This window comes from Triturus cristatus, chromosome 10 (assembly GCF_964204655.1).
Source record: "Triturus cristatus chromosome 10, aTriCri1.1, whole genome shotgun sequence".
Lineage (NCBI taxonomy): Eukaryota > Metazoa > Chordata > Amphibia > Caudata > Salamandridae > Triturus > Triturus cristatus.
The window spans coordinates 284,095,233-284,111,301 of record NC_140593.1 but is presented as its reverse complement, the minus strand read 5'-3'; the positions used below and the strand labels follow the sequence as shown (position 1 = coordinate 284,111,301).

The 16,069-nt window shown below is 40.4% G+C and overlaps 1 protein-coding gene across 2 annotated transcripts in view; it reads left to right on the top strand.

Annotated features, from left to right (window-relative positions):
• CDK14 (cyclin dependent kinase 14) overlaps window positions 1-16,069 on the top strand; it is a 2,110,677-nt gene that overhangs the window by 1,771,337 nt on the left and 323,271 nt on the right. For both annotated transcript variants that reach the window (XM_085631156.1, XM_085631160.1), the window contains one exon: window positions 4,679-4,817. In XM_085631156.1, the coding sequence (XP_085487282.1) occupies window positions 4,679-4,794 (116 nt within the window). In that variant the 3' untranslated portion in view covers window positions 4,795-4,817. The remainder of the gene's footprint in view (window positions 1-4,678; window positions 4,818-16,069) is intronic.

Here is a 16,069-nt window from a genome sequence, read left to right as displayed (position 1 = left end):
GCTCACTACACCAATATGGCAGAAAGCGCTACTGACCGTGTAAGGCTTTTGGCTCCCCGTTCAACTCCCTAAATATCCCCTCATCAAAGGCAATATTTGGTTATGTGTGGGGAAATATTTCTACATTATTTAGGTGGAGGAGACATACTTATTTCACTAAAAGTCCTTTTTGCCATCATGATAGGTATTTCTAAAGTTCTAAGAGTTCTGCTTTTGAATATAGATAGTAAAATGTTCACCAAGGTCTGTAATGGGTACTTGTCTTATAAATAAGTTTTTTTACTGTGGGGTGGTATGTGGCTATTCTTAACATGTCTCTTCCTGTTGTCTGAGTCATCTGACTATTGATTGCTATGAAATATGAAATATTACATATATCAAAGTCATCCAAGTACAATTTTCTTAATCCATACTATTTTTGTAATTCAGCTTTTGATGTAACATGTATCGATCACATCCAATAACATCAAAATAATGTTGTTTTTCTCAGAATAACAATGACTGTTTTCACATATTAATACACTGATGAGTAACCGGTTTTCTGAGAGGATTAGGGCCAGGCGGGAGTCCCGTCTTCCTTTTCACTTTGTACATTTTGCATACATATATTTTAGTTGTCTAGTCCATAGAGTATATGTAGACGGAGTTTAACTCACTCAGTCGAGAGTTGCCACGCATCAGCTTTCTAATTTGAATTCAATTGTGAAGGTGTTTCTATTGTATATGCGCTTATATAGCGCATAGCTACCCGGAGGCATCCCAGCGCTACCAGTGTGAAGCAAATGTATCAGTGCATCAGAGGGGGTTGTTCTGAAACCAGCTTTATCCGGTTTTAACTTCTTTCCTCATGGAGGTCGTGCTTCAGAAACATTCTTTTACAACTAGGAAAGAGTACCGCCTCAAAGAAAAGGTATTCTGGCCCTCTGAGGGACCTACGCTAGGCACTTAGACAGCGAGAGCTCAAATGGAGTTACTCTTATCTGGAAAATCATTATACATACAAATATCAGCTGTGTATCTGCAAAAGGAACTACATTTGATTTTGTTTGCAAACAGATTCTTTATTCCAACAATCCAACCTAGTGCTATTCAGATCTCTGAATTCCTTCTCTAAGCCCCTCTGCACTTCTTTGCAACCTTTTGTGATAAGTTTGCCCAAATTGTTTCCGTCCAAGATGCAAATCACAGACTAACACCAAGAACTCTCAAACAGTGTCTCACTTTACTCAAGTTTCATCTTCAGCTACAAGGCCACTTCCCACTTGGGACGCTTTTGTTCCCTCTAATTTACAGGAGATTATTGCTTCACTTAACACCAATAAGTCAAGGTTTCTTTATAATATTTGTCCCAGTTCTTTTCTTCAATCGTTCAGGCTATTGGCCTGTTGATCTACCTACTGTCAATTTCCTTAGGCATAATCCCACCCAAATGGAAATCTGTTTTTTTCATGCCCCTTCTAAAACGGACAATATTGATGGAACTGTTCCTGAGAATAGTAAACCAATTGCCTTGCTTGCAGCTAAGCCACTGTACAGATTTATGCCAAGCTTCTCTTAACAGTAGAATTTGACTCGGAAAGCATGCTTTTTTTATGGTTTGGTAGAAATTCATTCAGTAGTTTTTGAGATGTTAGTGTGTGAAAAAGATGGTGGGTATGCAAGAAAGGGTTGACACTTTACTATATCTTGGCCATTTAAAATCGCGATTTCCAAAATCGCAATTTAAATCACTCATTATGATGTTTTTGATAAATCTTATTGTTTGAAGAAGAGAATGTTTTTTTCTGTTTTCTTAAAAATGTTGATTTTGTTCAAAATTTTGATTTTTGTGGTGTGACAAAAAAAGTTTGCAGCAAAGAAGGGCACTGTGAGAGGTGCCTGATGCTGAGGAAGTGCGGGGGGCACTGAAGGGTGGGGGAAATAAGGCCACAAATTAGTTTACAATGGTTAAATCGTAATTTTCAGTGATTATATTAAATACGCACATGGCTGGTGAATGAATTTACTCCCAAACAATCCACAAGAAACACAGTTAAAGGTTAGTTATGAGTCAGGAATTTCAACCCAGGAAAATCGCTGAAATTAATTGGTTATGCTATGCAATGCAGACCATAGGTCACTCCTCCCACTATGCTCAGTCCACAGTTGCTAATGGCAAAGGAAACAAGCATTGACATAGCCAATAGGTCTCGCTTTTGGGACCTTATAAGTGTTTAGCCATGCAACAGTTGCATAACTAAACACTTATAAGGTCCCAAAAGCGAGACCTATTGGCTATGCAATGCTTGTTTTAACTGATGCAATCTATTGAAGCCTCACGGAGAACATCAAAGCGGCCGTGTGGCCGTGAAAGTGATCGCGATCAACCATCAAAGCGGCCATGCTGCCGCGAAAGTGAAAGTAATCGCGGTCAAGCGCGATGCGCGCGCCCATGCACTGTAGCTCTAGGCTGGCCTGGTAGCCCTTTTTGGAGCCCTCACAAAATGTCTCGCCAGACCAGCGCATGCGCGGGGTCAGGCGAGACCTAAAAAGCTGCCTACTACGAGCAAAACATAGTGGATGGCATGACCTGTGGCATTACATACCATAACTGGCGAATGTCAGGGTTTTCCCAAGTTTGCATTCGCTGATGCATAACTACAGTTGTAACTGTAATTTTTCAGAGAATACATACTTATGCTATGAAAAACTGTGGAGCAACATAGAACAGCACAATTACCGTGAGAAAGTATTGCTTATTGCATCACATATTTCATATTACTGTCAAGTTACTGAGGGATACAGCACTTTAAGCCAATTTGATGTGATTTTATATCACTGCACAGATTTAATTCCACGTACTTATGTTCTGGTTAAATGTTTTTGCTTTTAACTGCTATACGTGAAAAAACATTATTGCATGAGTCATATATGCACCTGAGTTGAGAGCAGTATTATGCTACTTATTGTCAGATTGTTGAAGGTGAGAAGGGCCAACAGATCCCACTCAAGAGTTGTCCTCTTGTGAGTCATGTCTCCTCCCCACAGTCAAAAAACACTAATAAATATTAGAATATTAGAATGTGGAGCACTCCATTGAATACAATAAAGTGCTCCGTGCTTCTACGGGCGGTAAAAGCCCGCAGAGCAACATTCCATGTAGTGTTTGTTCACAGCGGTTGCTGTGGACAAAGGCCTCTCGGAGCCCGAGGGGATTTAAACCCCCTCAGGCTCTGAGAGGCATTTGTTTTATTTGTTAGAACATTCTGCCCTCTAGTGGCAGAATGTTTTAATAGCCTTATAGCCCTTCGTAGCTGGGCTACACCGGCCATTAAAGTCCAGCTCCCTTGTTAAAGGCACTCGCCTTTGGCTCGGGCCTTTAATGCTGGAGCAGGCCTTTAATGGCCGGTATAGCCCACTACGGCGCGCTATAAGTCTGTAGTATAATTCTCTTTACTTTAGGATATCAATAGATCTTTATTTCATTATTCATAATTAATCATCAACGTAGAACTTTAAAAATGGCATTAATTACAAGTTAAAAATATTATAAAACCATGAATACATTTATTTTGACTTAAAAATACAGATTTGCAGTAGCCCACTACAGACTTTTAAAAAACGGCATGAGTTACTTACTATACAATTGTTCAGCATCCATAAGATCTAAAGAACATATTTGCGTTTACAAGATCCATAAATTTCAGGAATAAAAAAACACAATATAAAATATGTATGAGATTTTCTTAAAAATACAAACTTGCATCACTGTCTGTGTCGAGGATTCATCCCAAGGATCAAAAGAATGGTAGCAGGCTCAAATACGTTTGTAGATCCAATTTAATTTATAAACCATAGATTTATGGCAACACACTGCAGACTATAGGAAACAACCTAAGGAGTTAAATGTAAAATTACTCAACCTCCATAAGAAATAAAGTGCAGGTTTACATGTATAAATTCCATACATTTTAATAACAGGAATTTACAAATGCTATGTAAAGGGGTATAATATTTGCTGAAAAATACAAAGTCCATCAGTGTCAGTGTAGAGGATTGATCACATGGGCAGATAATTTTGGAGATAGACTCAAACTTTTCCAAAGGAAAACTGATAATACCCAGACGAAATCTGGTTAATAATAATCTCTCACTGACAAATATTAACTAGATATAGATATGGCTGTGTTCATACTGAGGTTTTGAGAATGGTTTAATCCCGTAGGATCGTTCTGTTTCAGTTTCTCCTATTCATGGGTAGAGGTGATGCGAGCTCTATATTTCAGGTCTACAAAGGGTGTTAGCGATCTGTTAAATAAGCTGATGCCACAGGATCTTATATCCTAAATCACAAGCTATACAGTCTGCGATGATGAGTCTGTTTAAAGTTGTGTGGGTATTGCACCAATATCAGCACATAATATACACTTATGTATGGATGTAAAATTATAACATTGCATATCTGAACTCAAATTACTTCTAAATACAATGGTGGGATAAATTAATGAATTATTTTGCAAATTTAGTATTTCTTATTGAAAGGCATTATTAATCTATATTGCATGAGGGACATATTTGACCTTTCTGACAATGTGTTATAAATAAGTGTACATGATTAAAATTCTGTCCAGCTGTCTTGGATTTGACATACCAAATACAGATTGAATCGTTATTAAGAAAATATTTTCATTTTTCATAGTGTCATCAATTTTTACTGTACCAAATGTGAAATTACAACCAGAGTCTGGTGACAGCATGAGGGTTTTTGGGAGAAACAATAGTCATGGCAAACTCCTATCAAGCACGAAGCACTGATGAATACACAATGGAGAAAGCAGGTAAGGGTGATTTTCATGCATTTTGGAAGATGATAGAAGAGTAAAAGCAGCCAAAACTATTGATCTCTGCTCTGGGTTCCCTGGCTTCAAGCTATTTTTGTCCTCAAATAGTATGTGTGCATGCTGACTGTTTTTGTATGCCTTAGCATTTTTTGACATGGTTATAATAATTACCTTGTTTACCCTTGCCTGCCGTTAACATAGAGATAACGTGTCGTAATATTTTGTTGTCCTTTGGCTATGAAAAGGTGAAATGCATGAGTGATGTCCTCAATGAGAGCCAGTGTCTCTAACTCACCCAGTCACTAAAATAACTCTCTGAAAATGTACTTCCTCAAATTTCCAGTGTATATTCTGTGTGAATGCTGTTGCCTGCCTCATTACTGGCCAAAGGAAAGTTGACAACATAATCCCAAAACTAAAACAATTCCATTGGCTACCATATCCGCATCATTTCAATTTCATGTTGTATGTTGACAGAATCCACATTTCTTCAGGCACTAACCAACTTACATCTCTTCTCTTATACAAAAAAGAAATTAACACTCAAACAGCTCTTTGCTGCTAGCATCCAGTACTCCCAAAGGAGCTATATCTAAAGTAATTGGTTGTCCATATTCCTGCGCTCCACGAGCTAACACCCCCATGCTGTCACTTTTAAGTAACGTACAATGCACAACACATGAACACCCAAAAATCTCTCTTTAATTATTACATTTCTAGGGTCTCTTATTCGCTAGACCCAAAGTTAATTATTTCCCACAGATACCTTGCTTAAAGAAAAGTTCTTCTGCTTTTCAGCCCTTCTCAGACCATCCTCCTCAGTTATGGAACAATTTACCTGTTTCAATGAGACTGGTTAAGTTAACTGTTTCTCCTTCACCAATGTTACTTGAGGAATACTGATCCATTTTAAGTGAGGTAATACAAGGATCACTCCTACCAAAAGACCATGTTGAAGACACACTCGTGACAGTTTCCTGTGTTTCTTTTGGCTGGTTTCTGCCGCAATCTGTGCTGATGTCTTCACATTTTTGCAGCTTATGGGGTCGGCACAAAAGCTGTACTACCTTCTTGGAAAAGGTACTTGGGTGTTTTACCATTTGAATTGTTTTGCAACATTCAGTGTCTGCATCACCTGGTGACTAACCTCTACTAAAGAGCATTTGTAAGAGTAAAACACCATAATTTAAGGAGAGTATGAAAATGGAACTGTACTATTTAAGCAAAGGAGAATTCCACATTGAAAATGGATCACACATTTACTGCTTCAATGAAAACATTGATGAAGAACTTACAATGCTGGTGGCCTTTTTGAAGGCAAGCATAGATAACAATTTTCTTTGAAATACACCATAGCCATGGCAATGAGAAACACACATTTAGTGGGAGAAGCAGAAAAGGGATCATAGCCTGTAACTAACACATGTGATAAAAACATTTTGATGACTGCATCGTCTGTGAGGTGAAGACAAGTTTCGTACCATGCAATACACCTAATTTGCATATTTTTAGGACTGAACTAGGGGAGAACCTATGGATTTAGGACTAGTGAATAGGATGGAGGATTCCAAGGGGACCATGGCTAGGTTCCCCAGGTTGTGTCTATTCAAGTAGATGCAGTGATGAACTTGCTTTATGCAGTTGTCGACTTGACATTCTGTAGATCTCTTTTCCTAACTGAATTAGATGGGTGTCATCCACATAAATCCAAAGGATGAGGTATGGTTAGAGCCTTTGGTCAAAGCTCTCTTATAGACATTAAATTGAGTGATTGAGGATCTGATTCTTATGGAATTCTGCAAGTAATAGCAGTGGAAGAGATTTCAGTTCGACTTATTGAGTGTGGTTTCTCGGGAAGATGTAAGCCAATTTACACAATACTTCTGTTGCTACAAGTGTTTGCAGATGGTTCAACAGGTTGTTATGGTTGATAGTGTCAAATGTTGCTGAGATGTCTAGTATGTTCACAGCTCACTCATATTATTAATCAAGGACAGCAAGTTGCTCTTCCCTATTTTTTATAAACATGGATTGAGGGCCATCCCTCCGAAGTTCCGCTGACTGTTAGTTACTCAATAGGTCATTTGCCTCAAGATTGAAGGAAATATGTACGATCACTACTGCCTTAGTAAGATTGGGAGGGTATAATTCAGCAATTCAACAGACTTTCAGAAGAAGCTGTGATGATGGTATGCCTATATTCTTGGAAGACTTTGTTTGATGATGCTGTAGGTGATGAAAATGCATATTGCTGGATGGGCTAAGATTAATGATGTTTGTGCTTCAGATTTTGTACATTGGATGCATAACTATCTCTTCTCTTTGACTTAGCCTATTTATTAAATTATATAAATATAAAATAAGCAGATGCGACCTATGTTTCAACCTGGCATTGATATGTGAATCGATGTTACTGTAAGAAAGTTATTATTGAAATGCTGTTATTTTTTCAAAATGTTTACTACACTCACACATAAATATATACATATATGAATATCTATATATATATATATATATATATATATATATATATATATATAAACGCAAGGATTGCCCCAATGTAGATGTCGCACCAAAAGGAGTTAGCGCACACCACCGCCGGCAGGTACTGTATCAGCACATCACAGCGCCTCCATGTGCAGCCAAACGCGTTTCAAGCCTGTTGGCTCTTCGTCAGTGGCAAGTAAATGAATGCGGAAGCAGCGGTAAAGGTCACCAATTTATTTAAACCATATGAGTCCAGCCCCAGTGGGCGCAAGGCATCCTGGTCAAGGTAGTCCCAAAATGGTTGCCCAGTACTCGGTTGGCGTACTAACCCCAGTGGTTTAAATAAATTGGTGACCTTCACCGCTGCTTCCGCATTCATTTACTTGCCACTGACGAAGAGCCAACAGGCTTGAAACGCGTTTGGCTGCACATGGAGGCGCTGTGATGTGCTGACACAGTACCTGCCGGCGGTGGTGTGCGCTAACTCCTTTTGGTGCGACATCTACATTGGGGCAATCCTTGCGTTTTTGTGTAGAGCGGCTGGTCCGGCCGCATAGATGTCCCGCTGCTGGAAAGGCAGATCCCGGGTGTATGCAACCGCATGCACTGTTGGGACTACAGGAGGCCTCACTGCCGGGGTAAAAATAAGGAACTGGCTAGCACTCTCACCTCACCCCCCTCCACTTGGAGACATGGAAGCTTGCGGTACCCAATGGGGTTAGTACGCCAACCGAGTACTGGGCAACCATTTTGGGACTACCTTGACCAGGATGCCTTGCGCCCACTGGGGCGGGACTCATATGGTTTAAATAAATTGGTGACCTTTACCGCTGCTTCCGCATTCATTTACTTGCCACTGACGAAGAGCCAACAGGCTTGAAACGCGTTTGGCTGCACATGGAGGCGCTGTGATGTGCTGACACAGTACCTGCCGGCGGTGGTGTGCGCTAACTCCTTTTGGTGCGACATCTACATTGGGGCAATCCTTGCGTTTTTATATATATATATATATAGATATACATACAGACACACACACACACACACATATACACGTGTTTCTAGTAACGTGTTTCTATTAATATAATAATGTGATTCTAATAATAAAGTATGAAAACAAATCATGGCTCTATTAAGGTAACATAATTTTTGCAGCCATGCCAAGGGATTATTAGATTGCTCTTGTGCCATACCATCAACGTTTTGCACTAAGCTGACCCATAATTTTCAGGTTTAGTGGTGAGAACAGTATTTTACAGCCAACTGCTATGTTGTTGTCATAGGCATAACAAGAAAGTTTAGTACATTAGAATCTCATTGTTAAGAATTGTACACAATATAGATCATATTTCAAATTCTTGCAATACTTGGTCAAAAAAACGGATTATTTCAAGGTCTAAGACTTGGCAAACCTGTGACAGAACTTGTATATATAAATAATAATAGTAATTCATATAAATATTACTGATAAATACTGCACATAATCAGTCAGATATCATTGCTTAGATTTGTATCTGTAATATTTGGGTGAGGGTTCCTTCCATGGCAATGGCTAGTCAAATCATTGTGAAAAAGAGAAAATACAGTGAGTGGCTAAAATGTTCATACCAAAGGTACTAAACCGAGTAAACAGACCGCTTGTATTAAAAGAAAAGTCTTACATTTCTTTCACTGCAAATATTTGCTGCAGACAATGAGGATACATTGAAGATTTTAGCAAACACAAGGAGATGATGGAGGGAGCGCTGAAACTTTTCAGACACTCCCCCCCAGTCACAGATCTGGGTTGAATCCATCATCATTCTTTAACTCACTTTGCCACCTCAGTTCAGACACAGCTATACGCAAATCAGTCTTGACCCTGTGCCTCATAGGAACAGTCCAGCCCGAACTGCCAAGCCAGACCTTCCCTGAACCGGAAAAAAGCATCCTCGGACCGGTTTCAGCATAACACCCTTCATCAGCCAGGCTAGTTTGAATCCAGTGGCAAAGTGAGCAAGGGACCCACGTCTGGGCATACCTGCCAACTTAGGGCGAACAAAGAAAACACAAGGAGATGATGGACGGAGCGCTGAACCGACTGTCACCAAGTGTTTGGTTCTTGAGATATTGCTACTTTTTCATTTCAAGGGACGCTTTTGATGTAATTTTCATGGAGGTATTCTTGTGCCTTTTTTAGGTCTCGCCTGAGCCAGCTCGCATGCGCTGCACGGCTTTTAGTAAGGGCTTTAGACTGGAAACACGCTCGTGCGTGTGCTTTTTTAAAATCTCCCGCTATTGGCCTTTGTGTGCGTCTTTGTAAGAAAGACAGCATGCAATTGACCCAAGGCGGGTGCATGTCCCGCCTTCTCTGTACCCTGGCTTAGGGTGCTCGGGAGCAAGCAGCAGCGCGGCCGGGTGCCAGCTGCATACCTCGCATTCCTGGCAGTGTGGGCGCACCGTGCTTGTTTATAATTGGACAGGAAAAGCTGATGCAAGTACAAACGAGCCTTCTAGTTTTAAGCGAATAAAATGAAGTGACACAAAACTACTTTATTTTAAATGCTAATATGATCCATGAGCAGTCCATAATTCTTGCAGTACCTAAGCACTAACATATTTTTGTAATTGACAAATGCAAAATATGCCTAAATGTATTAACTTGTTATATACGTCGGGTATCATGTAGTACATCTTTATTGTTGCCACAAAATCACTTGCCCAACAAGCATTCTTTAATCAGGGATATCCCAAATCCATAAAAATGGACTTCCTAAGGTATAGACTGGGGATCTTTCCATGTGCTCAGGATCTTCCACCATGGCTGAAGGCAACAGCGCAAGATACATGCAGGCTGTGCAAAACCAAACAAGGAAATATTTTACATCTGATCTGTTCATGCAAGGAACTGCATCAAGAACGGCTAAGGTTCCTAAAAGCACCACTTAAGCAGAAAGGCACCCGCACCAGGAGGCAAGCAGTGCTGGCCTGCCGAAACCCGGAGAACACATAATTGAACTGCAGACAGGTAAAATCATTTATGTTGGCCGAACAAAAAATGCCCAAAATGCCGAAAACTTAATATATCAAATATAAGGATGAAGCTCTAACGTTGAATGACGTCCTGCAGACGGGAAGAGGTCTTTACTTAGACCACACCAAGGACGAACGACCAACATTTTAGTGAATAAGTTTGCAACAAGTACAGATAACGGAACAACATGCACAATACGATACTGATCTATGGGCAAGTCTGGTTGGAGCTAAAAAACTGTACTCCATTTTACCCGGCGAACTAATGAAATTCACTATTGTTAGCTCGGATTTTAAACTGTACAGTATTTTTTTTCTTGGGTTTTAACTGTTTTTACTGGAAGATACTCTTCTATAACATAGTGCTTAAAAAGGTGATAATGGTTGATGAAATTATGTCGAATATTTGTCTATATTTCCTTTCTTTATACAGTCAATATTGCAATGGTTTTGGTTAACTATGCAAAAATAATGTAAACTAAAACTAAACAAGAGGGCAGCAAACGACAGATCTTATTTCAACATGTTTATTTACTTTGCTCGGCTCAGTGAACGCACGCGCTGCGTTACTAAGCCACATGCAGATAACAAACCTTGATAAAGCCAGCCGGGTTGAATTTAATATACTAGTGTGGCCACTTCACTCAATCTACTCTTGTTTTTGCTTCCAATTAGTTAATAAGACAAAGTTAACAGGTACAAATGATTTGTATGTTAAAAACCCAGTCCTGGAAGAGTCTGAATACCCTCGGTGAAGCGGACACCACTGAACAGGCATGTATCATCCACTGCACAAATATATACAAGAAGGAAGACGCAGCTGTTATGCAAATATGAAAATGATACATAAAGTTACAAAAAACAGACTGCAGATAGCAACAAACTATACAGTTACAGCTGTCTCTATATGTGCAGACCAACAAAGCAAAGGCACCCAGCCGCACAGACAAACAGCACGGTACCCGTACACCGTCTGACATGCGGTCACTCATACACAGGCTGAGAGACATGATGGGCTTTAAGTGGGCCGGATCCCGCTGGTGCTCAGCACCAGCGGTTCTTAAAAGCAGATGCTGAGACAGGTCTCTATAGGGCTCTTTATTTTTGCCCTCACCATCAGGGTGAAAAATAAATCTCAACTCTGGAGCAACACAACCCTTCACTGCCTGCGATGTAACTTCAAAGACTCATGAATAATTGTTTATGCCGCTCACTGCCCTTTCAAACACAGCAGGAGCAAGCAGCATAGTAACCTACTACTCACCTTCAAAGGTGCCCGGTGGGCCAAGGGCGCCTCTGCGCCACCGTCATGGAAGCGCACATGACCTACGCAGCTATGGAAACGGAATCACGCAGTGCGCTCGGTGACCGCTCGCTGTACAGGTTGGTCATCTTTGTCCCCTCTAAAGCGTCTAATTGAATTTGTGTTGTTTGTTCTTTGTAATACTTTCATTTACTATAATATTAGCTCTAACAACAACCCGACTAACAGTACCCGTTATTCTGGTTTACTACCTCACTATTAATACTTGCTGACTAGTTTGACAAAACTGAAAATGTATTTCTTTATCATTTAATTTCTACTTATTTAGGCATTGTGCAGTTACTTAGCAGCCGCCAGAAAACAACACTAACAAGCATTTGGAATGCAATAGGTCTCGCAGTTACACAAGTTTAAGCTATTGGCATTGTAAATGACAATGCCTTTTATTAAGACCTATTGCATTGCAAATGCTTGTCTTACATAGCTGATTTCTTAACCATACTATACTATTAAGTTCCTCAATTGCCACCCTTTGCCTCTGTCTTTTATTTAGCATTGTTCTCGTGTTGGGGTCTCCACTCACTGCTAAGTTTGTGTGCATGTGCTAGGCAATGACAACAATTTGACATAACTCGATATGTGTTTTGCAGTGCCACCTTACCCAAATTGAACCAGGGCAGACTAGAAAGGACTCAAAAGCTAATGTTAAGCTCTCCATTTACTCTTTTGACAGCTTTAAAGTGATATTAAACATTGCTATAGTTAATTAGCATCTCTTTAGAGCACCATCTGTCACTAGTATGGCACCACAGGGCTGTTTATTAGTGTGGGTTATGACTTTCCAAACGTTTTAGATCTGATTGGGTTTTGTGGAGGTGAGAATGTCACTTTTAATAAGTGGTGTGTTTTTAGGAGCGATACCGTAGGGCAGTATCAAATTACGTAAGTCTTTCCTTGGTTGGCATACAACTGATGGTAGTTCTGCTGGTCGCATATTTAGACTGTGATGGGTGTATGTTTAAAATTCTATTTTAATTACTTTTTTGGGAAGGTAATTTGTAGTATCCCTTCTGCAGGATCAAAAAAGGGTGAGATGTGCAGTACTACCAACAAGCAAATTAATAAATAAACAAGCATGCAAGAGCTATTGGCTTTTTCAGTATGTTTTAACAATGCTGTATACCAGTGTGGGTGTTGTTCATCATGGCTAAAAGTTAGCAGCGTAGAAGGAGAGTGTTATAGAGTGGAGTAGCAAAAAATGCAGTAGAGTGGTGTGTCAAGGACAGGAATGCTGTGGCGTGTCTAGGAACAGAGTAGAGTGGAGGAGCACAGAGTGTAGGGGCGTAAAGTGGATTAAAGTGTCATAGATTGCAGTGTCTAAGAGTGGAGTATTGTAGAGTGGCATAGAGTAGAGTTTTGTGGAGTGGCGTAGAGTGTAGCAGAGTTGTGGAGTGGAGAGACTTGCGTTGAGTGGACTAGAGTGGCCTAAAGTGAAGTGGCTTAGAGTGGAGTGGCATGTGAGTAGAGTGGCAAAGAGTAGAGTGGATTATCATGGAGTGTCATGGACTGAAGTGTCAAAGAGTGAAGTGGAGTGAAGAGGCATGGAGTGGAGGGGCTAAGAGTGGAGTGTCTTAAATTGGCGTAGAGTAGAGTCCATGGAGTGGCATAGAATGTAGTACAGTCATAGAGTGGAGTGGCCTAAAGTGAAGTAGTATAGAAGGGAGTGGCATTGACTGTAGTGTAGTAGAGTAGCAAAGGGTGGAGTGGCATAGAGTGGAGGGGCATAGAGTTGAGGGGTGTAGAGTAGAGTAAAGTGGCGTAGAGTGGCATGGAGTGCGGTAGAGTGGAATGGCGTAGAGTGCAGTAAAGTGTCATCGAGAGGAGTGGCATAGTGTGGAGTGGCATAGAGCAGGGTAGAGTGTCATGCAGTGAAGTGTCATAAAGTGGCCTAGGGTGAAGTTGCATAGAGTGGATGGAGTGGAGTGGAGTGTGGTGGAGTGGAGTGTTGTATCGTATAGTGGACTAGAGTAAAGTAGAGTGGAGTGGCATAGAGTGGAGTATGCATAGTGTGGTAGTTTACTGCTATTATAGACAACGCATTTTCAATTGAAATGGCCTTTTAATTTGCACATTCAGTTTTACTGATAAAACTATATAACGCACAAACCATAATGTGTAGAAATGGCCACACCTAGTATAATGATTTGTCTTGATCATATTAAAATACTTGTTTCCACCACACTTCCGAATTACAAAAGGAAGTGCTTATTTGTGCTTTCCTAGTTCTGATATATTCTGAAATATTTGCATACTTCATTTATGGACATTTAAATTTTGTTGTGCGCAAGGAACAAACCCTTTGCTTTCCCAGTACCAGCAAGATTGTCACATAAATACGTTCACTTTCAAGTCAGAGAAGAAAAAGTAAACACCAAGCTCCGTAGGAAGACAGGGCCTTACATTTGACCTCTGCCTTTGAACGCACAGCAAATGTGACAAGATAAGAACAAAATGGAAAGGCCTATTTACAGAAAGTGAGGACTTGTGGAAGAAAACAAGGAGCAATGGTGAACAAGCTTTGCTCCTCTGGAAGGATAGTGACTTGCTGGACAGTCTAAAACAAATAAAGCCAGCAAATAGAAAGCCAGAACCTTCAGGTTCTACTCCAGTGACTGAAAGCATTGGTCCTGCGAAGCGACAAACCAGGACCACATATTCCCCTTTCCCAGTACCCCCCAGTCAAATCTAGTGGCTCATACAACACATAGATAGTTCCTGGACACTACAGGCTTATCTGGAAATTGCTTAAGTTCTGTCTTTGGACACAGACATATTTTTCCTTCTGTGTCATGCTCCATGTGGGTGCATCAGTGAAAATTGGGTGATCTCTAGACCGCTATCCACTGCATTAGGTTGATTGGGTCTTTTGATTGGGTACCAAGATGTTACATCTGCTGTGGTGCTCACTCAATGTTACCACAGCTGTTTGACATTGAACTCTATGATGACACTATGTCAGTGATTAAGGACTACAGAACAAACTCTGTCACATTTGCAAAGCATTTTCAATACTCTGTACACATTTAGGATAAAGTGTTAATCTGCAGTGAAACAAGACGCAACCTATCAATGTTCCATGTTCTTATGCTAACTATGGGTTATTTTGATGCAAACAGTTTGGATGAAGAAGAATATTGCATATTTGTTGGGCATTTGTGGGAAATTTGAACAAATGTGTGTTTTTCAGAAAGCCACCCAACCGAATAGAAACATTTGTATATACCGTTGGAGTGGATTACAATGTAAATGTGAATGCAATCCCAAATCACGGGAAAGTATGCTTCACTTAGGATGACCGTCATGCTTGTTGTTCATTATGTCTTCCTTAAAATTGCTAAAAATCAGGCTTGTGCTGTCCTCCTTGAAATGGCTGGCATTCGAGCTTGTTTTTTGCCTTTCTTAAGGTGGGTAACAATCAGGCTTGTGCTGTCCTCCTTGAAATGGCTGGCATTCGAGCTTTTCTTTGCCTTTCTTAAGGTTGGTAACAATCAGGCTTGAGCTGTCCTCCTTCAGATGGCTGACATCCGAGCTTGTTTTTTGCCTTTCTTAAGGTGGGTAACAATCAGGCTTGAGCTGTCCTCCTTAAGATGGCTGACATCCGAGCTTGTTTTTTGCCTTTCTTAAGGTGGGTAACAATCAGGCTTGAGCTGTCCTCCTTAAGATGGCTGACATCCGAGCTTGTTCTTTGCCTTTCTTAAGGTTGGTAACAATCAGGCTTGAGCTGTCCTCCTTAAGATGGCTGGCATCCGAGCTTGTTCTTTGTCTTTCTTAAAATGGCTGACATTCAAGCTTGTTTTCCTACGAACTATGTGCAACACAAATACAATAGAGCACAATAAATATGTGTAGATGGATAAAGTACGCCCGATGCTATCATATCACTGCAATGTCACAATTTGCTTGGAATTTGCAATTGTGAGCATTGTTTTAGCATTATCTGGTTTGGTGTATTAATTATTCTGCAGGTGGCTCGCAAATCACCCAGGGAACGAGCTGCTGACATTTTAGCTGAAACACCAGGCCCCTTTAACATTTGTAGTTTTAACTAGCTTTCCAAATTCAGAAGGAGGCTGTCTCTGAGCAAACTGTTTATATCTTCATTGACAGACTAATCCCATCTTTTTCACTGAGCTGGGCCCCTGCAGACATCTCTTCAACCCAGCCCTGTCCAATCGTGGCATGTCAATAATCTGCAGCAACTTTAGCATGCACCCATCTGTGCCAAAGTCCTTTCAGATTACAGTTTATATACAGAATGTCATTTCCATTTCCTCAAAACAAACGTGATCCCACTGTTATGTAGCAATTCGTGTGGAAGTTCTTTGGATGTGTAAAATAGCAAAGACCGAGTTCTCTGAAAAGTGTTGGCTGATTTAACATTTAATAATATTTCTACAGTCTGTCTCGAATTGATTTCGCATTGGATGGC